Source organism: Rana temporaria, chromosome 1 (genome assembly GCF_905171775.1).
Source record: "Rana temporaria chromosome 1, aRanTem1.1, whole genome shotgun sequence".
Classification (NCBI taxonomy): Eukaryota; Metazoa; Chordata; class Amphibia; order Anura; family Ranidae; genus Rana; species Rana temporaria.
The window spans coordinates 666340629-666367889 of record NC_053489.1 but is presented as its reverse complement, the minus strand read 5'-3'; the positions used below and the strand labels follow the sequence as shown (position 1 = coordinate 666367889).

Below are 27261 nucleotides of genomic sequence, written 5' to 3'. Positions count from 1 at the left end.
GCAAAAATGTTGATAGAAAAATAATAATCATAAAAAATATATACATTCTGGGGCAGATCCACATACATCTGCGTGGGCGCAGCGTATTTGAGATACGCTACGCCGATGTAACTTACTTTGCAATTCTTTGAATCCTGAAAGAATTTGCGCCGTAAGTTACGGCGGCGTAGCGTATCTCTCGTGGCGTAAGGGTGTGGAATTCAAATGCGGCGAGTAGGGGGCATGTTTCATTTAAATGAAGCGCGTCCCCGCGCCGAACGAACTGCGCATGCCCCGTCCTTCAAAACTCCCATGGTGCATTGCTCCAAATGACGTCGCAAGGACGTCATTGTTTTCGACGTGAACGTAAATGGCGTCCAGCCCCATTCACGGACGACTTACACAAACGACGTAAAATTTTCAAAATGATACGCGGGAACGACGGCCATACTTAACATTGAGTACGCCACCAGATAGCAGCTTTAACTATACGCCGGAAAAAGCCGAACGGAAACGACGTAACAAAATGCAACGGCCGCTTGTACGTTCGAGGATCGTCGGAAATAGCCAATTTGCATACTCGGCGCAGATTACGACGAGAACACTCCAGTCAGCGGACGCCGAAAAATTGCATCTAAGATCCGAAGACGTACGGCTGGCAGATCTAACCCAGATGCCGTTGTATCTTGTTTTGAGGATTCAAACTAAAGATACGACGCAGGAATTTTGAAATTACGCCGGCAAATCTTTGTGGATCTGCCCCTATATATATATATATATATATATATATATATATATATATATATATACACATACACATATATATATATTTCAAATAATAATAGTAATACAAAAAATACTAAGCTCTTATAATGGTACATAATCAATGAGAAAATATACCCCCAAAAACAGTTAGTACCAGGGAAATGGTGTAAGAAAAAAAAAAAAAAGAAGAACTTTTAAACGACAATAGACTATACAACTGTACATTTTAAACTATATACAATTATGTGTATATGTTGTACATACACTATATTATCAAACAAAATATTAGTACGCCTGCCTTTACATGCACATGAACGTTAATGCCATCCAAGTCTTGGTCCTTAACATAGGGTTCAATATTGAGTTGGCCCACCCTTTACAGCTATAACAGCTTCAATATCTTCTGGGAAGGCCGTCCACAAGGTTTAGGAGTGTGTCTATGGGAATGTTTTAACCATTCTTCGAGAAACACATTTGGGAGGTCAGGCACTGATGTTGGACAAGAAAGCCTAGCTTGCAGTCTCCACTTTAATTCATTCCAAAGATGCTCTATCAGGTTGAGGTCAGGAGTCTGTGCAGGACAGTCAAGTTACTCCACCCCAAACTCGCTCATCCATGTCTTTATGGACCTTGCTTTGTGCACTGGTGTGCAGTCATGTTGGAACAGGAAGGGACCGTCCCCAAACTGTTCCCACAAAGTTGGGAGCATGAAATTGTCTGAAATGTCTTGCTATGATGACGCCTTAACAGCTTCCTTCACTGGAACTAAGAGGTCAACCCTTGAAAAACAAGCAAGCCAGGCCTTCTCATCCAACATTAGGGCCTGACCTCACAAATGCGCTTCTAGAAGAATGGTCAAACATTCCCATAGACACACTCCTAAACCTTGTGGACGGCCTTCCCAGAAGAGGTGAAGCTGGTATAGCTGCAAAGGGTGGACCAACTCAATATTGAACCCTACGGACTAAGACTGGGATGCCATTAAAGTTCATGTGTGTGTAAAGGCAGGCGTCCCAATACTTTTGGTAATATAGTGAATGTGTATACTTTGTACACCACCCACCCGATAAACTGAATGCAAAGAACAACAGTGTAAAAATGTGAAAGAAAAAAATAAATTAGAAAAACAATCCAAATAAGAAAAAAAATATTGATCCTGCAATAAAGAAAAAAGATGGAGTATCCCTGACCATTGCTGAACCCTGAAGTACACTATGGAGTCTAATGGCACAGGGCTCTACATCCATTGTGGCTCCAGCCAATTCATTTGGAGTAAAGTGACATGGTTGACTGACTGACCTAAACCAAAACATATACAGCAGTGGTGGCAGCTCAGACGGGGCGCTGCCCCCCTAATCTCCACGCGCCTGGCCCCTAATCTCCATGCAGGGTGCCAGACGCATGGATTTCTATGTTTTTTGTTTTTTTTTAGAAGCACATGATTAGAACCTGAGGCTCTAATTGACTTCAAAATGGGTTTGAAGCCAATTGTCAAACAAGTTGGTGGTCTCAAGGCGTAGTGCTCTGCCCCCGAGACCACCCACTTGTTTGGCAATAACGAATTAATATTCGCTTTTGTCTTCCTGCTTCTCCTCCCGGCCAATCAGGAAGTGGGTCTTAAGACCCAATTGGCCGACAGGAGAAGCGATCAGATTGGCCTGTAGGAGAAGCAGTGGGGAAGCCGCCGAAGACACCAAGAAGGAGCTGGGAAGCCGCCAAGCAGGAGAAGGAGCTGGGAAGCCGCCAAGGATGAGAAGGAGCTGGGAAGCTGCCAATGAGGAGAAGGAGCTGGGAAGCCACCGAGGATGAGAAGGAGCTGGGAATCTGACAAGGAGGAGAAGGAGCTGGGAAGCCGCCGAGGATGACAAGGAGCTGGGAAGCCGCAGAGAAGGAGCTGGGAAGCCGCCAAAGAGGATGAGAAGGAGGTGAGAAGCCGCCAAGGAGAAGGAGCTAGGAAGCCGCCGAGGAGGAGAAGGAGCTGGGAAGCCGCCGAGAAGGAGCTGGGAAGCCGCCGAGGAGAAGAAGCTGGGAAGCCACCGAGGAGGAGAAGAAGCTGGGAAGCCACCGAGGAGAAGAATCTGGGAAGCCACCAAGGAGAAGAAAGAGCTGGGAAGCCGCTGAGGAGGAGAAAGAGCTTGGAAGCCACTGATGAGGAGAAGGAGCTGGGAAGCCGCCGATGAGGAGAAGGAGCTGGGAAGCTGCCAAGGATGAGAAGGACCTGGGAAGCCGCTGAAGCCATTGAGGAGGAGAATGATCTGGGAAGCCGTCAAGGAGTAGAAGGAGCTGGGAAGATGTTGAGATGGAGAAGGAGCTGGTAAGCTGTCGAGGAGGAGAAGGAGCTGGGAAGCCGCAGAGGAGGAGAAGGAGCTGGGAAGCCGCCGAGGATAAGAAGGAACTGGGAAGCTGCAGAAGGAGCTGGGAACCTGCCGAGGAAGAGAAGGAGCTGGGAAGCCACCAAGGAGAAGGAGCTGGGAAGCCACCAAGGAGAAGGAGCTGGGAAGCCGCCAAGGAGAAGGAGCTGGGAAGTCGCCAAAGAGAAGGACCTGGGAAATTGCTGAGGAGAAGGAGCTGGGAAGTCGCCAAAGAGGAGAAGGACCTGGGAAATTGCTGAGGAGAAGGAGCTGGGAAGTTGCCAAAGAGGAGAAGGACCTGGGATATTGCTGAGGAGAAGGAGCTGGGAATCCACCGAGGAGGAGAAGGACCTGGGAAGGCGCAGAGGATGACAAGGAGCTGGGAGCCGCCAAGGATGACAAGGAGCTGGGAGCCGCCAAGGATGACAAGGAGCTGGGAAGCCGCTGAAGCCATTGAGGAGGAGAAGGGAAGCCGTCAAGGAGTAAGAAGGAGCTGATAAGCTGATGAGGAGGAGAAGGAGCTGGGAAGCCGCTGAGGATAAGAAGTAACTGGGAAGCCGCAGAGAAGGAGTATGAGCCGGGAAGCCGCCAAAGTTGCAGAGGAGAAGAAGGAACTGGGAAGCCACAGAGGAGGAGTCGGGAAGCCGCCGAGCAGAAGGAGTTGGGAAGTGCTAAGGGGGAGAAGGAGCTGGGAAGCAGCCAAAGCCACCCGGGAAGCCACCGAGGATGAGAAGCAGTGGGGAAGCCGCCCGCAACCTGGATGGGGTAAGTAGTGCAGGAACGATCGACCGATCAGCCAAAATTGAGCACAAGCCGCAACTGATACAGTATATGTACAGTTTAGTTTGCCCAAGAATTTGGTGACTCGGTCATAAATAAATATAGCCACATAAACCTGTACAGCACTGGTATCCATTATCTACATGAATCTTACAAATAATGACACATCTCCTATATGTAATTGTGGAGGATTTTTCCAGAGGCGCCATGTAAAAATGAATGTCGATTGGCCGCAGGTCACATGATCCCTAGTCTTCCATGTTCTTTATAACTAAAAAGCCAATTCTAAAGTTGTGCTGGTCACCCTTTTAAGTCTGCTCAGTGCAAATCAATGTCTTTCAATCTTCAGAGTTCATTGGTGTCAAGAAAGGGTTTTGTAACCGATGGAGGTAGACTGCTATCAGTGGGAGAGCCACTGTTTCTTCTAGCGGTGTTTCTTTTATAACCTGTGAAAATGAATTTAGTATACATGATAAGAATCTGCTTCTCCTCCCGGCCAATCAGGAAGTGGGTCTTAAGACCCAATTGGCCGACAGGAGAAGCGATCAGATTGGCCTGTAGGAGAAGCAGTGGGGAAGCCGCCGAAGACACCAAGAAGGAGCTGGGAAGCCGCCAAGCAGGAGAAGGAGCTGGGAAGCCGCCAAGGATGAGAAGGAGCTGGGAAGCTGCCAATGAGGAGAAGGAGCTGGGAAGCCACCGAGGATGAGAAGGAGCTGGGAATCTGACAAGGAGGAGAAGGAGCTGGGAAGCCGCCGAGGATGACAAGGAGCTGGGAAGCCGCAGAGAAGGAGCTGGGAAGCCGCCAAAGAGGATGAGAAGGAGGTGAGAAGCCGCCAAGGAGAAGGAGCTAGGAAGCCGCCGAGGAGGAGAAGGAGCTGGGAAGCCGCCGAGAAGGAGCTGGGAAGCCGCCGAGGAGAAGAAGCTGGGAAGCCACCGAGGAGGAGAAGAAGCTGGGAAGCCACCGAGGAGAAGAATCTGGGAAGCCACCAAGGAGAAGAAAGAGCTGGGAAGCCGCTGAGGAGGAGAAAGAGCTTGGAAGCCACTGATGAGGAGAAGGAGCTGGGAAGCCGCCGATGAGGAGAAGGAGCTGGGAAGCTGCCAAGGATGAGAAGGACCTGGGAAGCCGCTGAAGCCATTGAGGAGGAGAATGATCTGGGAAGCCGTCAAGGAGTAGAAGGAGCTGGGAAGATGTTGAGATGGAGAAGGAGCTGGTAAGCTGTCGAGGAGGAGAAGGAGCTGGGAAGCCGCAGAGGAGGAGAAGGAGCTGGGAAGCCGCCGAGGATAAGAAGGAACTGGGAAGCTGCAGAAGGAGCTGGGAACCTGCCGAGGAAGAGAAGGAGCTGGGAAGCCACCAAGGAGAAGGAGCTGGGAAGCCACCAAGGAGAAGGAGCTGGGAAGCCGCCAAGGAGAAGGAGCTGGGAAGTCGCCAAAGAGAAGGACCTGGGAAATTGCTGAGGAGAAGGAGCTGGGAAGTCGCCAAAGAGGAGAAGGACCTGGGAAATTGCTGAGGAGAAGGAGCTGGGAAGTTGCCAAAGAGGAGAAGGACCTGGGATATTGCTGAGGAGAAGGAGCTGGGAATCCACCGAGGAGGAGAAGGACCTGGGAAGGCGCAGAGGATGACAAGGAGCTGGGAGCCGCCAAGGATGACAAGGAGCTGGGAGCCGCCAAGGATGACAAGGAGCTGGGAAGCCGCTGAAGCCATTGAGGAGGAGAAGGGAAGCCGTCAAGGAGTAAGAAGGAGCTGATAAGCTGATGAGGAGGAGAAGGAGCTGGGAAGCCGCTGAGGATAAGAAGTAACTGGGAAGCCGCAGAGAAGGAGTATGAGCCGGGAAGCCGCCAAAGTTGCAGAGGAGAAGAAGGAACTGGGAAGCCACAGAGGAGGAGTCGGGAAGCCGCCGAGCAGAAGGAGTTGGGAAGTGCTAAGGGGGAGAAGGAGCTGGGAAGCAGCCAAAGCCACCCGGGAAGCCACCGAGGATGAGAAGCAGTGGGGAAGCCGCCCGCAACCTGGATGGGGTAAGTAGTGCAGGAACGATCGACCGATCAGCCAAAATTGAGCACAAGCCGCAACTGATACAGTATATGTACAGTTTAGTTTGCCCAAGAATTTGGTGACTCGGTCATAAATAAATATAGCCACATAAACCTGTACAGCACTGGTATCCATTATCTACATGAATCTTACAAATAATGACACATCTCCTATATGTAATTGTGGAGGATTTTTCCAGAGGCGCCATGTAAAAATGAATGTCGATTGGCCGCAGGTCACATGATCCCTAGTCTTCCATGTTCTTTATAACTAAAAAGCCAATTCTAAAGTTGTGCTGGTCACCCTTTTAAGTCTGCTCAGTGCAAATCAATGTCTTTCAATCTTCAGAGTTCATTGGTGTCAAGAAAGGGTTTTGTAACCGATGGAGGTAGACTGCTATCAGTGGGAGAGCCACTGTTTCTTCTAGCGGTGTTTCTTTTATAACCTGTGAAAATGAATTTAGTATACATGATAAGAATCCACGAATAAATAAACATAATAAGGTAGATTTACTAAAGGCAAATAGGCCGTTCACTTTGAGGGAATTTTCGCCAGAGCTTAGTGAATGCAGTGAAATTTCACTTTATAAAAAATACCCAATCATGTGCAAGGAAAAATAATAATAAAATAGCATTTTAGCTTGCACATGATTGGTTGATGGATGCCAGCAGAGCGTTTCCTCATTCACTAAGCTCTGAGGAAAATTCCTTTGCAAAGTGCACAACCTATTTCTTTAAATCAAGTGACAAATCAAATCACTGACAAAGACAAAACCTTGCGGAAAAAAACAAGCTGCATTTTCTCAATGAGGCATTTTGCGGTCTGTCCTTTCGGCATGATAAATATCATTTTCTGACCCTTTTTTTAATATAGTGTTATATCTCAAAGAGCTAAAAGTCTTGCGTATTAATATTTTATATCCGAATTGAACCTTCAGATGAAATTACATTCTAGGTGCATCAAAACGAAAGGTGTATAGTGTCTTATGTTTTTTTTTCTTTAGAAAGCAGCCACAGCCTGCAAAAAAAGCTTATTCCCTGCCAGCAGCTGCAGAGTGGTACCCAGGGGCGTTGCTAGGTGACAAAAAGACCAGGGGCTTCAGCCCCAAGGCCAGAACCGGGAGGGGGGGGAGATTAGTGGTGTTGTATGTGGTGTAGCGTTTTTTTGGGGCTGGGCGGTGGGGTTGTGTCACTTACCATATTGTTCGGTGGCTGCATTTGAAATTCCCGCCTTCTGGAGACTCTGCAGGCTATGATGGACGCACGTCAGTCCCATGGTCCTCCTGGCATTGACGCTGCAGGCTCCAGCCGCACTCGGTCACACTCGGCCTCAGCCGAACTCGGCCACACTCGTCCCCAGCCGCACTCGGCCAAACTCGGTCATACTCGGCCAAACTTGGCCACACTCAGCCCCAGCCACACTCGGCCAAACTCGGCCGCAGCCGCGATCAGGTCGGTCCCAGGCCCCGTCGCTCGGGGCCAACAATACAAAGCTTCATTCAATAGACTCTGGGCTTTTCGGGGTCCCATTCGGGGCTCCGGCCCCCCAAGCCCGGGCCTAACGATGCCCCTGGTGGTATCCCTGCCCTCAAAAGTATTTAATTTTCACAATAACCTTCTGGGTTACCCTCATGGGTGTCCGCTCCATAGGGCAAGGGGGGTCATTTCCCCCCCCTGAAATCACCAGGGAGAGGCTGGCCCTGGGGCCGCTTTAAGCGTTGACTGCAGAAGGCTATGCCCGCCACTGTATCACGGGAGCGCGCCCGCAAGAGCTTTCCACCATGCAAGCTCGCTCCCCTCCCTCTTGTCTTGCTGGTTACTTGTCTTCTTTTTTTCTTTTATGTGTCTAAACCTGACCTGCACATTACCTGAGAACACTGATACCATCTCTGGAAGACTCTGCAGCAGCTGTTAACCAAGGAAAATCACTGACTTCATCTTGCAGAGCTGGTTTAAATAGAGTGGATCAGCCCTGTGATACTATATACTGGGTTCAGCAATAAACACAGTCTCTGACCATCTCCTGAATCAATCATGTCTGCGATCCCTAAATGTCTCCTGTACCATGTCTGCAGTCTCTGACCATCCACTGTACTATGTCTGCAGTCTCTGACTATCTCCTGTACTATGTCTTTAGTCTCTTACCATCTCCTGTACTATGTCTCCAGTCTCTGACCATCTCTTGTGGTATGTCTCCAGTCTCTGACCATCCCCTGTGCTATGTCTGCAGTCTCTGACCGTCTCCTGTACTATGTCTGCAGTCTCTGACCATCGCCTGTAATATGTCTCCAGTCTCTGACCATCTCTTGTGGTATGTCTGCAGTCTCTGACCATCCCCTGTACTATGTCTGCAGTCTCTGACCATCTACTGTACTATGTCTGCAGTCTCTGACCATCGAATTTACTATGTCTGCAGTCTCTGACCATCTAATGTACTATGTCTGCAGTCTCTGACCATCCCCTGTACTATGTCTGCAGTCTCTGACCATCTCCTGTAATATGTCTGCAGTCTCTGATCATCTACTTCAGTATGTCTGCAGTCTCTGACCATATTGGGAGGGGCCAGGGGTGGAGCCGAAGGAGGGACCATGGGCAGGGTCAGAGGTGGGGCTGAAGGAGGGACCATGGGTGGGGCTTAAAGCGGGGGTTCACCCTATCGACGGGAAAAATTTTTTTTTTTTTTTTTTACCTTAAAATCAGGCATTGTAGCGCGAGCTACAGTATGCCTGTCCCGAATTTTTTCCCCCCATACTCACCTTGTAGTCATCCATCGAAGATACCGGGGAATGGGCGTGCCTCTGGAGACGGAGGATGATTGACGGCCGGCTCTGGCGCGTCACGCTTCTCCGGAAATAGCCGAAATAGGCTTGGTCTTCACGACGCGTGCGCATAGCCTGTGCGCAGGCGCCGTGAAGAGCCGAGACCTACTCCGGCTGTCTTCGGGGAGAGTGACGTGCCAGGGCCGGCCGTCAATCATCCTCCCTCTCCATAGGCACGCCCATTCCCCGCGGGAGCCGAAATCTACGATGGACGACTACAAGGTGAGTACGGGGTTAAAAAAATCGGGACAGGCATACTGTAGCTCGCGCTACAATGCCTGTCTCGATGGTAAAATCATGGGATTGTGGGTGAACTACCGCTTTAAGGGGGCCCCATCAGGTAGGCTGTACGGGGGCCCCCATGATTTCTGTCAGCGGCCCTGATTGCTTGTGTCTGCTCTGCTCGCCTCAATAACCAATGAACAAATTTGACAAGAAAACTGCACAAAAGTGCATGTAACGTCTTTTCATGTGATGCGCATAGCAGCTATGTTGGCTGTTATGACTTTTGGTCGTTTTTAAAGCTCTGATAAGTTGACTGCTTCTGTCTTGTGTCATCGTGATAAGAAGTGTAACAAAAAGAAGTAACAAATATCCTTTGGAATCTACAACGTTTGTCGCTCTCTCTGCTTTTAGTGAATTTTTTTGAAAATGTATTTTGCCACAAGATTTTTAATATCTCCTTAACCAAAATGTTAAGATTAATCTGTAATTGGAGAATGGAATTTCCCAAATCCTCAGGTGCCATTTAAAACCCATTGCACTCTTACAAACCATCCTAAAATGGACCTTGCACTAGGAAGCACGGTAGGCTCTCAAAATGATCTGACCTGTGTCAGCCAATATCAGCTGCAGGGGAGAGGAAAGAGCGCTTGACAGTGGCTGGCAATGACTGGGTGCGGTGACATCACCCATGCTCCCTCTCTCCCTTGAAGCCATCACCGTCTGACACAGGGAAGCTGGATCACATGACTGGAGTGGCCTGAAAATAGGAAAGCATATACATCTTGCTTACACAGGTTAGTCAGCATAGGTTTTAGTTTAAGATTACCTATATATATAGGGCCAACAGTTTGCATAGTGCTTTACAATATAAAAGTGCAGTTACAATACAAGGGTAAAGGATGGTTTTACAGATTGGGGTAAAGGGTTCCAGAGGATGGGAGAGGCTCTGGAAGAGTCTTGGAGGTGAGTATGGGAGGAGGTGACAAGGAAGATAGAGAGCAGGAGATCTTTGGAGGAGTGAAGAGGACAATTTGGTTGATATTTTGAGATGAGGTTGGTGATGTAGCTTAAAGTTGTGAATGGTTTTACATGTTGTTGTTATTAGTAGTTTGAATTTAATTAGTTGGGAGGGATTGGCAGAGAGTGATGGTGGACACTGAGCAGAGGTCAATGGAGGAATTAATAAGAGAGGGGTGGCATACACTGAGTGGAGGCCAATGGAGGGAATGGCAGTTGGGGGTGATGGACACTGAGTGGAGGTCAATGAAAGAATGGGCAGAGAAGGGTGGTGGACACTAAGTAGAGGCCAATGGAGGAATTGGCAGAAAGGGGTGGTGGACACTGAGTGGAGGCCAATGAAGGGATGGGCAGAGAGGGGTGGTGGACGATGAGCGGAGGCCAATGAAGGGATGTGCAGAGAGGGGTGGTGGACACTGAGTGTAGGCCAATAAAGGGATTGGTAGGGAAGGGTGGTGGACACTGAGTGGAGGCCAATAAAGGGATGGGCAGAGAGGGCTGATGGACACTGAGTGGAGACCAATGGAGGGATTGGCAGGGAGTGGTAATGGACACTGAGTGGAGGCCAATGAAGAGATGGGCAGAGGGGGGTGGTGAATGCTGAGTGTAGGCCAATAAAGGGATTGGTAGGGAAGGGTGGTGGACACGGAGTGGAGGCCAATGAAGGGATTGGCAAGGAGGGGTGGTGGACACTGAGTGGAGGCCAGTGGAGGGATTGGCAGAGAGGGGTGGTAGACACTGAGTGGAGGCTAATAGAGGGATTGGCAGAGGGGGGGGGTGGACTCTGAGTGGAGGCCAATGGAGGGATTGGCAGAGAGGGATGGTGAACGCTGAGTTGAGGCCAATAAAGGGATTGGTAGGGAAGGGTGGTGGACACAGAGTAGAGGCCAATGAAGGGATGGGCAGAGAGGGCTGGTGGACACTGAGTGGAGGCCAATAGAGGGACTGGCAGAGGGGGCTGGTGGACACTGAGTGGAGGCTAATGGAGGGATTGGCAGAGGGGGCTGATGGACACTGACTGGAGGCTAATGGAGGGATTAGCAGGGAGGGGTAACAGACACTGAGTGGTTGGTAAGGTGGAGGAGTCTGGCAGCGGCATTCATGATAAACTGAAGAGGGGATAACCTGTGTAGAGATGTCATGTAACAAAGAAACATAAATATTTCCTCAGCACATTGTAGTTAACATACAAAAGCAGATAAGGTGAGAGCAAAGGACAGAATACATGCAGATCCTATAGTGTCAGCGGAAAGAAATTATACAACAGAACAGACTAGAGATAGAACAAAAGCCTATCTCTGAACTTTGTCCAGTGAACTCTTTGCTGGGATTCCCAGGACTGTCATCCTTTCCTTTTTTGTGCTTCATCTACAGAATTCCAGTTGCTTCGAAGAAGTTCTTCTGCCTGATCTTACTCAATTTCTTATACTCTCCACTTTGCTATAAATCTGAAGTTTTTAGGATATACTTACATAACCAAAACAATAGTAACGGTAGGCAGATGATAACAAAGAAACTGCCGGCAAAAATTGGAAGGATGAAAAGATTCAAGCTGTGGAAGATTTCTCCTGAAGTGCCGGAATCTGAAAAACAATAGACAATTAACATTGCGTTTTCTATACACTGCAGTGGTCCTTGCAGGTTCCCTTAGAAAAAACGTTCCTATCGTCTGTTGTATATTTTAAAATGGGAGAATCTGCAGGGAGGGCAAGTCTATACCTGCAACTATATGTATCATCATTCTTAAGCCTCATACACACGATCGGACTTCCATCAGACTTTTCCGTGGATTTTTGTCCAAAGGAGCGTTGGCCGTGAACTTGTTCTGCATACAGACGACAGAACATTTTCAACCAACTTTTACCAAATCACGTGTTTTTTCAGCTCTTTACTGCCACCCTTTGGGCAACTTCTGCTATTGTTGTCTGATCTTTAGCATTGGTTCTGAGCATGCGTATTTGTACTTTGGACTTTAGTCAATATGCAGATATTATTTGAATATAATTTCTCTACTCAGATACGTCTCTGTTCAGAGTTGTATGTACTTACCCATAGTGGAGTATGAGATCCATACAAGCAGGGTGAATAACAGCTGCATGCACAGCAATACCCAGAGCCAAAACCTTTTAACGTTCTTCTTACACTCTGACCAAAATTCCGGAGCTGGAAAACCAAAACCAAAATTTAAGTGGAACGTACTATAATACTCTAGGGAGCACAAATCCTGCCCCTTAATCCTCATAACATCTGTCAAACAATAACACCACAATTAGGGTTGCACTAATATTAAAGCGTTTGTTACCCCCCCCCCCCCCCCCCCAAAAAAAAGGGACCCTGCTCCTTCAAAGCATGTTATATTACACAGGGCTTGTCCTGTGTCATTTGGCCCCCTTTAACACCTAAAAAACCTGGCTGATCCTCAGTTTCTCTGTAAACTGACCACAGTGTATCAAGGCTGCTGAGCCCCAACACAGTGGTCAGATTAGGTGCCTCCGTCATCAGCAGCCTGCTATCTCTTCTCCTCTCTGCTCCTGTGTCCTCCTCCCTGCTTCTGCTCTCATAAAGCTAACCGGTATACACCATCAGCACTGTCCCTTTTCCCACAACTTCCTGGATTCCTGGAAACTCCAGGGAAGTTGAATTACAATCAGGGCTCAAGTCCTGCGGGAACGCGTGGGAACGGAGTTCCTGCACTTTTTTCACAGCAGGAACTTAGTTCCCTTTGCAGGACTAGAGCAGCCGAGCCGCTCGAGCCAATCCTTCACTAAGCAGCGATGCCCAGCTCGAATCACTGTCAGGGGCAGGCGAACCTTAGTAATCCTTTATGTTACTGGCCGCTTCCTGTATATGGATTCATTGGGTAGTGTGCGGGTATTCCGTCACTTCCTCGATGCCGCAATGTCTCCTGGGAGCTTTTGTCATTGTTCCCAGGAGACATTGCGGATGTCTGCCGCGAGTTATCGCGGGATTTAGAAAGAACTTTCGAGAAAGTGACGGAATACCCGCACACTACCAGATGAATCCATATACAGGAAGCGGCCAGTAACATAAAGGATTACTAAGGTACAGTGGATCGAAAAAACATGCGGTTTAGTAATTATGCATATAAGCGTATCATTTTCTTTTCTTGGCGGGGGAGTGGATCTTGGGTGGGAGTTCCCACACTTTTTTCCCCAGGACTTGACCCCTGATTACAATGTAGGTATGCATGTACCTGGCCAGTCCCCGTGAAAACTGGAAATCACTATATAGCTACTACAGTTATCTCCTGAACTCTGGAGGTGCTTGTTCTGTGTGGGCACCATTCAAGGATTACTTTAAATGTTCTCAATGAGCTTAAAGGATCGCAAGGACTCAACGCCTTCATGCGAGCGAGCTTGCATGGTGTTGAGTCTTTGCGGGCACGCTCCCGTGATACAGCCGGCAGCCATAGCCGCCGACTGTATCACACGGCCCGCCCCCCAGCGTGCCGCATCATTGGATGTGATTGGCAGCAGCGCGAGCCAATGGCTGCGCTGCTTTTAATCAATCAATGACAGAGCCGGGAAGAAGGATGAGAAGCCTGTGCGTTCACGGCACAGGACTTTCGAGGGGTCAGGTAAGTTAAGGGGGGGGGGGGTGTTTTTTCACCTTAATGCATAGAATGCATTAAGGTGAAAAAAATGTTTACCTTTACAACCCCTTTAAAGTGTTCTCTGAATAAATGAGGTCGGGATCATGACATCAGCCTTTCCACCTTGTCCAATCAGAAAATGCTTTGTACTCCTACGAATGACCTTCTGTGTACAACAAGGAGCAAGTGAGCTGCTTGGCATGGAAAACAGCCAGTCGCAGACAGTTGGGATCAACGTATTCTTCAAGACATCCAAAAATAAGAGGACTCTTCAAAACGTTTCCACGCTTTTTTTTTTAGCTCTATTAAATATAAAAAAGTGCAGAAACTTTGAAGCCCCCTCATAGTTACTTAATTGACCAATAAATTATAAAACAAAGACATCAGTTTATAATTATGTAGCGCCCTCTACCATAGGTAGGTGTTATGCCCCGTACACACCATCACTTTATGTGATGAAAAAAAATGACGTTTTTAAAAACGTCACTTTAATTGACCGTGTGTGGGGGAAAACGTCGTTTTATGTCTTCTAAAAAACGACCAAAAAAAATTGAAGCATGCTTCAATTTTATGTGTCGTTTTTCAAAACGTCAACTTTTACTTCACAGAAATTGACCGTGTGTAGCAAAAACGTAGTTTAAAACGAAGTTTTTTCACCCGCGCATGCCCAGAAGCTACTTATGAAGCGAGCTTCAATGGAAAAAAGTGGTGAGAACGTAACCTCGCTTTGCTAGAGCATTGTGAGAAAAACGATGGTGTGTAGGCAACTTCGTCTTTGAAAATTGAAGTTTCAAAAACGTCATTTTTTACTTCACAGAAAATGTCGTTTTTTTTCATCACATAAAGTGATGGTGTGTACGGGGCAATAGAGGTGTTTTTTTTTGTGATAGTTGGCAGGCAGGTAAATTTAGGCAGGCCTATGCTTCGTGCTAGGCCTGCTTGTTTTGATCTGGGGGCAGGGAGTGGTTAGTGTAGCAGTGGGTGTGACCACCTGTCCTTCAGTTCTTGGGCGCCTCTCCTGCTTCCAGGGAGAATAAAAATCAGAAACAAAGGTTGCGCTAGAAATACCACCTAGTGAAGTGTGTAATTATGTGACTACACCATTAGGTTCCTAAAGGAAGAAAAAGAGTGTAAAAAAATAATAAATGAATAAATAAATATGGATGTCAATGTCCCAATCAGGCCAAGCCTGGCACACCTGGAACAATTGCCAAATAAGAGGACTAAAGAGACAATTCTCAATGAATCACTCGAGATTGTAAATCAATCCTCACACCAAAGAGAGGAAGGTTGCGCTAATAGCACATAAATCTATGACTGGACCAAAAATAATAAATTAAAACATAAATATAAATTAATAAGATAAATTAAGTTAAATTAAATTTATATATATATCCTGTTTGAACGGGATCAATATCACACCAAAGGCGTTAACCAGTACAACTGTGAAAACAGTCCACAAATAAATAAAATGTGACATCAGGTAAACCACAGTAATTATTGTGACATCAGGTAAACCACAGTAATAAATGTGACATCAGGTAAACCACAGTAATAAATGTGACATCAGGTAAACCACAGTAATAAATGTGACATCAGGTAAACCACAATAATAAGCAAAGTGACATGTATTTAAAGTGGAGTTCCACCCATAAATATAACATTACATCAGTAGTTTTAAAAAAATGTCATTAGTCCTTTACGAAATTTTTTTTTTTTTTTAGATGCCTTCAAAGTGTTGTTGCTAGGCAGAATAGTTAATCTTCCCACTTCCTGCACCTAGGTGCTTAATGCTTCCTAACCTACACCGCACAGACTCCTGGGAATGTAGTGGGTGTAACTTTCCAGGAGTCTGTGCACTCCCCAGTCTCAAAGAATCATGTGACTTGGACAGCACAGGTGCTGAAACCTTATCTGACACAGCTTGTGCAGCACTGAGCACGTGCGAGATCTGTAAGGCTGAAATCCAGGAAGTCATACAGTCTGGCTTCATGATGCCCACACTTAAGATGGCCCCAGTCAATTTCTATTTTATAAAGTGTCTAAATGCTGTAACAACCTAACAAAACGGACCTTAGTTTACAGACTAACTTTACTAGAACACATTAAGCTTGTGTATTACAGGGGTATTTATATTTAAAAAGTGAAATTGTGGCCGGAACTCCGCTTTAAAAATCAGTCATAATAATTAAAGGACGTCTATAAATCAAATGAGAAGTCCCAAAGACCACATAAGTGGTGAAAAAAATTGTATAATGCCGCGTTCACACCATCACTTTATGTGATGGAAAAAAACTAAATTTTCTGTGAAGTAAAAAACAACGTTTTTGAAACTTCAATTTTCAAAGACGAAGTTGCCTACACACCATCGTTTTTTCACAATGATCTTGCAAAGCGAGGTTACGTTCACCACTTTTTTCCATTGAAGCTCGCTTCATAACTAGCTTCTGGGCATGCGCGGGTTTAAAAACATTGTTTTAAACGTCGTTTTTTTGCTACACACGGTCAATTTCTGTGACACAAAAAAACAACGTTTTGAAAAACGACACATAAAATTGAAGCATGCTTCAATTTTTTTTGGTCATTTTTCACAAGACATAAAACAACGTTTTCCCCCATACACGGTCATTTAAATTGACGTTTTTAAAAACGTATTTTTTTTTCATCACATAAAGTGATGGTGTGTACGCAGCATGAGGCCCAGATTCTCAAAAGAGATACGACGGCGCATCTCCAGATACGCCATCTTATCTCTGCGTAGCGCCGTCGTATCTATGCGACTGATTCTTAGAATCAGTTACGCATAGATATTCATTAGATCTGACAGGCGTAAGTCTCTTACGGCGTCGGATCTAAACTGCAATTTTTTTTGCCCGCTAGGCGGCGCTTCCGTCGATTTCCGCGTCGAATATGCAAATTAGCTAGATACGCGAATTCCCGAACATACGCACGTCCGACGCAGTAAAGTTACGACGTTTACGTTAGGCTTTTCCCGGCGTAAAGTTGCCCCTGGGTCTATGAGGCGCAGTCAATGTTAAGTATGGCTGTCGTTTCCGCGTTGAAAATTTATAAAATTACGTCGTTTGCGTAAGTCATCCTTGAATGGTGCTGGACGTAATTTACGTCCACGTCAAAACCAATGACGTCCTTGCGACGTCATTTAGAGCAATGCACGCTTGGATATTTTAGGGACGGCGCATGCGCAGTTCGTTCGGCGTGGGGACGCGCTTCATTTAAATGAAACACGCCCCCTACCCGCCGAATTTGAATTCCGACGGGTGATTTACGCTACGCCGCCGCAACTTTACAGGCAAGTGCTTTGTGAATAAAGCACTTGCCTGAAAAACTTGCGGCGGCGTAACGTAAATGAGATACGTTACGCCCGCACAAGTTTGCGCCCATCTACGTGAATCTGGGCCTTAGGCTGGCGTATCAGTACGCCAGCCTAAGTCTGAATCTGTGCCGACGCAAATTTAAAGTTGTAAACCGCATATATAATTTTATTTTTTTTAAATGCATAATCAGCTAGTATGCACCGCATAATAGCTGATTATGAAATACTTACCTCAAAACGAGGTGAACAACACTTACCTGGTTCACGCCGAGCGAGATGTCATCTTGCTCCGGCGTGTCTTCCGGGTATCGCCGCTCCAGCGCTGTGATTGGCTGGAGCGGCGATGACGTCACGCGCGGGAGATTTAAAATCGGCACGGTCCGGCGGCTGCCGGATCTTTCGCCGTGGATTCCCCCCTGCGAATGCGCCGCCCGCATTGCGAGGGGAATATCTCCTAAACCGTACAGATTTAGGAGATATTCTTTATACCTACAGGTAAGCCTTGTTATAGGCTTACCTGTAGGTAAAAGTCAAAAATAAAGGTTTACAACCACTTTAAATTAGGCTAAGATACGAGCGGCGTAAGTGTCTTACACCGTCGTATCTTAAAGTGTAATTTTTAGGCTGGCCGCTAGGTGGCGCTTCCATTGCGGTCGGCGTAGAATATGTAAATCACTAGATACACCGATTCACGAACGTACACCCGGCCTACGCAGTAAAGATACGCCATTTACGTAAGGCATTTTCAGGCGTATAGTTATTCCATCAAATAGCTGAACTAGTAATGTTAAGTATGGCCATCGTTCCCGCGTCGAAATTTGAAAATTTTACGTCGTTTGCGTAAGTCGTCCGTGAATGGGGCTGGACGTAATTTACGTCCACGTCGAAACCAATACGTCCTTGCGGCGTACTTTGGAGCAATGCACACTGGGATATGTACACGGACGCCGCATGCGCCGTTCTTAAAAAACATCAATCACGTCAGGTCACACTTCATGTACATAAAACACGCCCCCCACATCCTCATTTGAATTAGTCGCAACTTACGCCGGCCCCATTTACGCTACGCCGCCGTAACTTAGCAGGCAAGTACTTTGTGAATACAGTACTTGCCTTGCAAACTTACGGCGGCGTAGTGTAAATACGATACGCTGCGCCGCCGTACCTGAATCCAGCTAATAGTCCGTGCCAAGAGTGTCTTCTCAGGGCAAAAAACGTGCACAATATTTGGAATAGGCGTATTTATGTCACCTATTGTAACTATGCAACTATCTTATTGGTTTGGACATAAAAGGAATCAATATTGGTACCCCCACCTCTACCTCTTCCAAAAAATATTACAAAGCCATTTGCATAGACCTACCTTCTGTGTGCGAATCCCTTGCTGGGCTCAGAGCTGCTTGGTGAAATGCACTGCTTTCTCCACATCGAGGCCAACATTCACAGACCGGTACCCGAGCTGTTGGAAGAAGAAAGAAGTGATGGGCCTATAAGGAATAGTTTTGCACAATAGCAAATAAAAAAGGTTTATTTAACTGATGTGATGTCAGCGAATACAGAAGTGCATTAGGATACAGGGTCAGAGACCGTGAACGTGTGCGATAATGCAGTGTTTGTGGTTGCGAAATTCAGCATCGGGACTGGGTGGGTTCAACAATGTGCCTGGGTGTGGGGTTGGCGAGTGCAAAAGTGCACACCGTACGGTGTAGATGAGTGCAGAAAGGCACTTCAGTGCAGTTTTAGCAAAAGGGGTCCTGCTTGTTGGTGCGATGGTCGTAAGCGGGGTCTTGCACAACAGTAGGGTGGTCCTGAATTGCCAAAATTCTGAATTATGCCAATTGGTGCAAGGCACCTAAACATTTAGCTTTGATGCATTGTGAGAGTTTCTTATGCCAGGGGAAGTGGCAACCCATTACGTAACCTGGCAGTCTCTATCTGGCAGAGAGTTAGTGAGAGATGTATCCGGAAAAGTGGGCTGTGGGTGGACTATGGGCAGAGAATGGTACTGGGTGCCTTTACTTTCCTACAAAGTATAGGAAGTGTCGATGGATCATTCTGCTGCACACTTCCTATGAACATTCACAGCTGAAAATGCTCTCCATCGTATTTCTACAGAACCGTTTAACTGTAGATGTCTGGGCTGAACATATGTTGCTCAGGGGTGACCGAGAGTAGCAAGACCCCCTGCTCTCTCTGCTATAGCCCAGATGGTGAGAGGGAGGGTAGGGCTAATGGTCCCTTTTACTTTTTGGGTTTGGCCGGAGGCGGAGGTTTGGGTGGGTACTTCCGCTACACATCGCCGCCGAGCTTGTGACGTCCTACAGGGCGTTGCACGAGCGGCGCATGGTAATCCACCTACTTTGACTGACACATGTGAGGAGAGGCTAAGGGGTAGATTCACGTAGAATGGCGTTTCTTTGTGCGGGCGTGACCGAGAGTAGCAAGACCCCCTGCTCTCTCTGCTATAGACCAGATGGTGAGAGGGAGGGTAGGGCTAATGGTCCCTTTTACTTTTTGGGTTTGGCCGGAGGCGGATGTTTGGGTGGGTACTTCCTCTACACATCGCCACCGCCGCCGAGCGTGTGACGTCCTACAGGGCGTTGCACGAGCGGCTCATGGTAATCCACCTACTTTGACTGACACATGTGAGGAGAGGCTAAGGGGTAGATTCACGTAGAATGGCGTTTCTTTGTGCGGGCGCAACGCCTCCACAACTTTTACAGGCAAGTGCCGTATTCTTAAAAGAAAGTTGCGGCGGCGTAGCGTAAATAGGCCGGCGTAATTCAAATTGTGAAGAGGTGGGTGTGTGTTATGTAAATCAACCCTGACCCGACGTGATTGAGGTTTTTCACGAATTTCCCAGTGTGCATTGCTCCAAAGTACGCCGCAAGGACGTCATTGGTTTCGACGTGAACGTAAATGACGTCCAGTCCCATTCACGGACGACTTACACAAACGACGTAAATTTTTCCAATTTTGTCGCGGGAACGACGGCCATACTTAAGATTGTTACGGCTGCATATACGCCTCATATAGCAGGGGTAACTTTACGCTGGGAAAAGCCTAACGTAAACGGCGTAAATGTACTGCGTCGGCCGGGCGTACGTTCGTGAATTCGCGTATCTAGCTGATTTACATATTCTAGGCGTAAATCAGCGTACACACCCCTAGCGGCCAGCGTAAATATGCAGTTACGATCCGACGGTGTAAGAGACTTACGCCGGTCGAATCTAATAGAAATCTATGCGTAACTGATTCTATGAATCAGGCGCATAGATACGACCGCCCAGACTCAGAGATACGACGGCGTATCTCCTCTGAGAATCTGGCCCTAAGCCTCAATGTACGGCTAATGCCTTGTACACACGAGCTAAATTTCTGTTGGAAAAAAGTTGGATGTTTTTTCCGACGGAATTCCACTCAATCTTGGCTTGCATACACACGGTCACACAAAAGTTCTCTGAACTTTCGAGCGTTAAGAACGCGGTGACGTACAACCCTACGACAAAGCGTTGAAAAAAAAGTTCAATGCTTCCGAGCATGCGTCGCATTGTTTCCGAGCATGCATATTTTTTTCCCGTCGGAATTCCATACAGAAGAACGGATTTTCCAATAGAAATTTTTTACCATCACTAGTAAAAATAAATATTAATAAAAATGCTATAAAACTATCCCTATTTTGTAGACGCTATAACTTTTGCGCAAACTGATTAATAAACGCTTATTGCATTTTTTTTACCAAAAATATGTAGAAGAATACGTATTGGCCTAAACTGAGGACATTTTTTATATATATATATATATATATATATATTCTTGGGGGATATTTATTATCACAACAAGTAAAAAAAAATCATTTCTTTTTAAATTGTTGCCGTATTTTTGTTTATAGCGCAAAAAATAAAAACCGCAGAGGTGATCAAATACCACCAAAAGAAAGCTCTATTTGTGGGAAAAAAAGGCTTCAATTTTGTTTGGGTGACACGTCGCACGACCGCGCAATTGTCAGTTAAAGCGTTGCAGTGCCGAATCGCAAAAAGTGGCCTGGTCTTTGGCCAGAGAAATAGTCCGGCAATGAAGTGGTTAAGAACTAGAATTAGAGAACATTATCATGGTGCATCCTATTTCTCTGAGAAAGGTCTGTCTAATGTATCTAAACATTTTAAACACCAACACTTTATGTCAACCTTTATTTTTTATGGTTTGGAGAAAGTTAGAAATCCGCTGTCGGGAGGAGACCTTCATCGCAGGCCCCTCGGACGAGAGGTTTGGTGGATTTTTAAATTAAATACCAGGATACCCAATGGTCTGAATCTGAGATCTGATGTAGACCTTTTCCTTAGGTAAACAACAGCAGTTTAATCATATTTTTTAAGTGATTTTTTGTGTTTGAGATGTGTATGTTTTTTTTTTTATGTACTAAAGTCATTATACACTTCTCTTTCTTTTTTCCTTTACAGATCCAATTTTTCTCCTTTATGTATATTCATAAGTTTTTTTTTTCCGATCGTATAGCATTGCTTTTTATTTGTTCTGACTGATGACATCGCCTACTGGATTAAGTGATTGGAGGAGGTTCCTTGGCACCTTTTTGTGCATATATATGTTTTGTTTGTTATTCTTAGAGCTGTGAACAAGGCGTGTGCCGAAACGCGTCAGACTGTCTTTTTAAACTTGGCATGATCAGGCCCGGATTTCCCACAAGGCCACCGAGGCCAGGCCTTAGGGCGGCAGGGCCTGGAGTCCCCCAACGCCCAGAACATACAGTAATGGGCGGTAAGCTGCTTGTTAGCAGGACTAAATGTAGTATGGGGGAATCCGATTGCTCGTTAACAAGTGATTGCGGCGATGTCGCCGAAATCACTTGTAAAATGTGTGCTGGCGTCTGTCCTCCCCCACATAACTCTCTCTGCCTGCTCTGTCTTCGGGACTCCGTCCTCCCCCCGGCCGCCGAGTCTGTCTCCTGTCTCTACCGCCGATGTACACAGTGAGAGGGGTGAGCTGTGCTCTTCCCATCTCAGCTGTGACAGGAGTTCTAGCACAGTGCTAGGACTCCTGTTTTGGAGGTGACAGGGTCAATAAAGAGAACCTGTCACCTTCAATTGCTATCACACATGGGGATTGTTTTCTCCTGTGTGATAGCAATAAAGTTAGGTGGGATAAAAAAAATTCAAATAATAAGAAATAAAAATTAAATTAATAAAATAAAAAAGTAATTAAGAAGTTAAGAATAAGAAAAATAATATTAAAAATAATAAGAAAATTATACAAAAACAAAAAAAAGGTAAACGAAAAACTACAAAAAAATAAAATAAGTAATAAATATTTGAACTAACTGTGCCGCCCCTGCCATCCGGTTGGTAAGGTTGGCGTGGAGGGGGTGCATTGTGAAACCTGGCCTTGGGGCAGCAGGGAGAGAAAATCCGGCCCTTGGGCATGATACAATAAAGAACACAGATGAATCATCCATTAGTGCCGGATCTTCCTTTGGATTTCATTTTGGATGTAGATCAGGACATCCTGAGCCTCAGCGCACCTGCATTTGGGTGTGTCGATGTTACCCGGATATCATAGTAGCTCAGAGCGGAGTTCACTTTGAGTTGCTACATTTGCTGTTAGTATCTAAGTGATTATTGCCCTTTTATTGCCGGTTTTTCTATTTGCCAACTTCATTGGTGTTTAGGTAGCAGTCTGTGAACATACCTCTTCCTCCTGATTCCTCTGAACTTCCTTCTTCACGGTGAGCAGTAGGTACGGGGGCATTGATAGCAACACTGTGGGAGCCCAATCCTCTGTGCTTACATGCTGTGGATATAAAATGTGCAAATGTCTTTGGATTAAGCTCTGTGGTCTGTATCATATATGTCAGGGCAAAAGAGAAAAAGAAAAAAACACATGCAGTACATCTCCTGAAATACTCTGCACTGCTGGAGGACTCTGCTCCTTTCTCTATAACTCTCCTCTCCGGAAATACTCTGCACTGCTGGAGGACACTGCTCCTTCCTCTATAACTCTCCTCTCTGGAAATACTCTGCACTGCTGGAGGACTCTGCTCCTTCCTCTATAACTCTCCTCTCCTGGAGGACTCTGCTGGAGGACTCTTCTCCTTCCTCTATAAATCTCCTCTCCTGAAATACTCTGCTCTGCTGGAGGACTTTGCTCCTTCCTCTACGACTCTCCTCTCCTGAGATACTCTGCACTGCTGGAGGACTCTGCTCCTTGCTCTATAACTCTCCTCTCCTGAAATACTCTGATTGAGGACTCTGCTCCTTCCTCTATAACTCTCCTGAAATACTCTGCTGGAGGACTCTGCTCCTTCCTCTATATCTCTCCTCTACTGAGATACTCTGCACTGCTGGAGGACTCTGCTCTTTCCACTATAACTCTCCTCTCCTGAAATACTCTGCTCTGCTGGAGGACTCTTCTCCTTCCTCTATAACTCTCTTCTACTGAAATACTCTGCACTGCTGGAGGACTCTGCTCCTTCCTCTATAACTCTCCTGAAATACTCTGCTCTGCTGGAGGACTCTGCTCCTTCCTCTATAACTCTCCTGAAATACTCTGCTCTGCTGGAGGACTCTGCTCCTTCCTCTATAACTCTCCTCTCCTGAGATACTCTGCACTGCTGGAGGACTCTGCTCCCTCCTCTATGACTCTCCTCTCCTGAGATACTCTGCTCTGCTGGAGGACTCTGCTCCTTCCTCTATAACTCTCCTCTCCTGAGATACTCTGCACTGCTGGAGGACTCTGCTCCTTCCACTATAACTCTCCTCTCCTGTAATACTCTGCTGGAGGACTCTGCTCCTTCCTCTATAACTCTCCTGAAATACTCTGCTCTGCTGGAGGACTCTGCTCCTTCCACTATAACTCTCCTGAAATACTCTGCACTGCTGGAGGACTCTGCTCCTTCCACTATAACTCTCCTCTCCTGTAATACTCTGCTGGAGGACTCTGCTCCTTCCTCTATAACTCTCCTCTCCTGAGATACTCTGCTCTGCTGGAGGACTCTGCTCCTTCCTCTATAACTCTCCTCTCCTGAGATACTCTGCACTGCTGGAGGACTCTGCTCCTTCCACTATAACTCTCCTCTCCTGTAATACTCTGCTGGAGGACTCTGCTCCTTCCTCTATAACTCTCCTGAAATACTCTGCTCTGCTGGAGGACTCTGCTCCTTCCTCTATAACTCTCCTCTCCTGAGATACTCTGCTCTGCTGGAGGACTCTGCTCCTTCCTCTATAACTCTCCTGAAATACTCTGCACTGCTGGAGGACTCTGCTCCTTCCACTATAACTCTCCTCTCCTGTAATACTCTGCTGGAGGACTCTGCTCCTTCCTCTATAACTCTCCTGAAATACTCTGCTCTGCTGGAGGACTCTGCTCCTTCCTCTATACCTCTCCTCTCCTGAGATACTCTGCACTGCTGGAGGACTCTGCTCCCTCCTCTATGACTCTCCTCTCCTGAGATACTCTGCTCTGCTGGAGGACTCTGCTCCCTCCTCTATGACTCTCCTCTCCTGAGATACTCTGCACTGCTGGAGGACTCTGCTCCTTCCTCTATAACTCTCCTCTCCTGAAATACTCTGCTGGAGGACTCTGCTCCTTCCTCTATAACTCTCCTCTCCTGAAATACTCTGCACTGCTGGAGGACTCTGCTCCTTCCTCTATAACTCCCCTCTCCTGAAATACTCTGCTCTGCTGGAGGACTCTGCTCCTTCCTCTATGACTCTCCTCTCCTGAGATACTCTGCACTGCTGGAGGACTCCGCTCCTTCCTCTATAACTCTCCTCTCCTGAGATACTCCAGTGTGCCAGTGGAAGATGTCTATCCTGCCAGTATGTTGACACACCCACACTTGTACACAACATATTTGGAGGTTCTAACTCACCTCTCCAGACGCAGAATATCACATCTCCAGTAAGAATTATTGTGATTGGAATGGCGGTGAGAAGTTGGCCCAGGCACCCTGTAAAAAGATCAGATCAGATATGAACATCTTTAACCACTTAAGCCCCGGACCATATTGCTGCCTAAAGACCCAAGGGGTTTTTACAGTTCGGGACTGCGTCGCTTTAACAGACAATTGCGCGGTTGTGCGACGTGGCTCCCAAACAAAATTGGCGTCCTTTTTTCCCCACAAATAGAGCTTTCTTTTGGTGGTATTTGATCACCTCTGCGGTTTTTATTTTTTGCGCTATAAACAAAAATAAAGCGACAATTTTGAAAAAAATGCAATATTTTTTACTTTTTGCTGTAATAAATATCCCCCAAAAACATATATAATTTTTTTTTTCCTCAGTTTAGGCCGATACGTATTCTTCTACCCATTTTTGGTAAAAAAAATTGCAATAATCGTTTATCGGTTGGTTTTTTTTCATTTTTATTTTTTTTATTTTTTTTTACTACTAATGGCGGCGATCAGCGATTTTTTTCGTGACTGCGACATTATGGCGGACACTTCGGACAATTTTGACACATTTTTGGGACCATTGTCATTTTCACAGCAAAAAATGCATTTAAATTGCATTCTTTATTGTGAAAATGACAGTTGCAGTTTGGGAGTTAAACACAGGGGGCGCTGTAACATTTAGTGTTCACTTTGTGTGTGTTTACTAGTGTAGGGGGGTGTGGCTGTAGGAATGACATCATCGATCGGGTCTTCCCTATAAAGGGAATGACGCGATCGATGCGCCGACACAGTGAAGCACGGGGAAGCCATGTTTACACACGGCTCTCCCCGTTCTTCAGCTCCGGGGAGCGATCGCGACGGAGCGGCTATTTGTAACAAATAGCCGCGCCGTCGTCCCGGAACGCTCCCCGAGCGGACCCGACCTCCGCATGTACCGGGGGGGGGTCCCGATCGGACCCCCCACCCATGTCTAGCAGAGGACGTACAGGTACGTGCATGTGCCTGTCCGTGCCATTCTGCTGACGTATATGTACATGAGGAGGTCGGCAAGTGGTTAACTTCTGATAGCACTTTGTTTGTTATTGATAATACCACCGATGTTTAGATTTATTTTCCTGAAGTTGTCACTGGAAAGTTCTTATGGAAGAGTTGTCTCCGCAGTGTAATTGTTGTAGGCCTTTCTTCAAGAGAACCTGAACTGCTATTACCCCGGGGAACCCGCCCTTTGCTTTACTTTTAGTGGTCATATAGCTAGATTCAGAAAGCTTTACGCCGGCGTATCAGTAGATACCCCGACATAACTCTGAATCTACGCCGACCTAAATGTAAGCGTATTCTGGAAACCAGATACGCTAAAATTAGGCTAAGATACGAGCGGCGTAAGTCTCCTACGCCGTCGTATCTTAGGGTGCAATATTTACGCTGGCCGCTAGGTGACGCTTCCGTTGAGTTCGGCGTAGAATATGCAAATGCCTAGATCCGCCGATTCAGAAACGTACGTGCGCCCGTAGGTAGTTTACGTATGGCTTTTTCCGGCGTAAAGTTAGTCGAACAAATAGCTGGCCTAGTCAATGTTAAGTATGGCCGTCGTTCCCGCGTCGAAGTTTAAAATTTTTACGTTGTTTGCGTAAGTCGTACGTGAATGGGGCTGGACGTAATTTACGTTCACGTCGAAACCAATACGTCCTTGCGGCGTACTTTGGAGCAATGCACACTGGGATATGTACATGGACGGCGCATGCGCCGTTTGTAAAAAACGTCAATCACGTCGGGTCCCCACCCATTTACATAAAACACGCCCCCCTCATCCTCATTTAAATTAGGCGCGCTTACGCCGGCCCCATTTATGCTACGCCGCCGTAACTTAGGAGGCAAGTGCTTTGTGAAAACAGTACTTGCCTCTCTGATTTACGGCGGCGTAGCATAAATACGATACGCCACGCTGCCGTAACAATGCGTGCATCTACCTGAATCCAGCTAATAGTCAGCAATGGGATTAGCTAGGCCTGTTGGTCAACTGAATTTTTTTATTTGCAGGCATTGTACATCGTGGATTGTTTTTTTTTTATTGTTTTTTTTGTTTGTTTGTTTATAGTGCAAAAAAAGAAAAAGGGTGATCAAATACCATCAAAAGAAAGCGCTATTTGTGGGAAAAAAAGGACGTCAATTTTGTTTGGGAGACACGTCGCATGACCGCGCAACCCCTTTAACCACTTCCCGCCCGGTCAATAGTATATTGATGTCCGGGAAGTGGTTGTGTTATCCTGAAAAAAAAAAAAAAAAAAACTGCGCTACAACACAATGATCACCAAGGCAGCAGCTATCGTGTGAAGTACACAAATAAACATAAAAAACAAAAAGCCGCGCCAAGATTGGGTTGATAAAGTCCACTACTACAGTGAAATTAATATCAATGAATAAAGTCTGTGGGCTTTTAAGCAGAG

The 27261-nt window shown here is 46.5% G+C and overlaps 1 protein-coding gene across 1 annotated transcript in view; it reads right to left on the bottom strand.

The window, feature by feature from the left end:
- Positions 1-1707: 1707 nt before the first annotated feature.
- The window catches only part of LOC120924584, a 56171-nt gene continuing 30617 nt past the window's right edge, over positions 1708-27261 (bottom strand). The window contains exons 5-10 of the mRNA XM_040335570.1: positions 24797-24874; positions 22615-22716; positions 18275-18370; positions 12014-12127; positions 11437-11547; positions 1708-6349 (exon numbers count right to left, since the gene is read on the bottom strand). Of these exons, the coding sequence (XP_040191504.1) occupies positions 6249-6349; positions 11437-11547; positions 12014-12127; positions 18275-18370; positions 22615-22716; positions 24797-24874 (602 nt within the window). The 3' untranslated portion in view covers positions 1708-6248. The remainder of the gene's footprint in view (positions 6350-11436; positions 11548-12013; positions 12128-18274; positions 18371-22614; positions 22717-24796; positions 24875-27261) is intronic.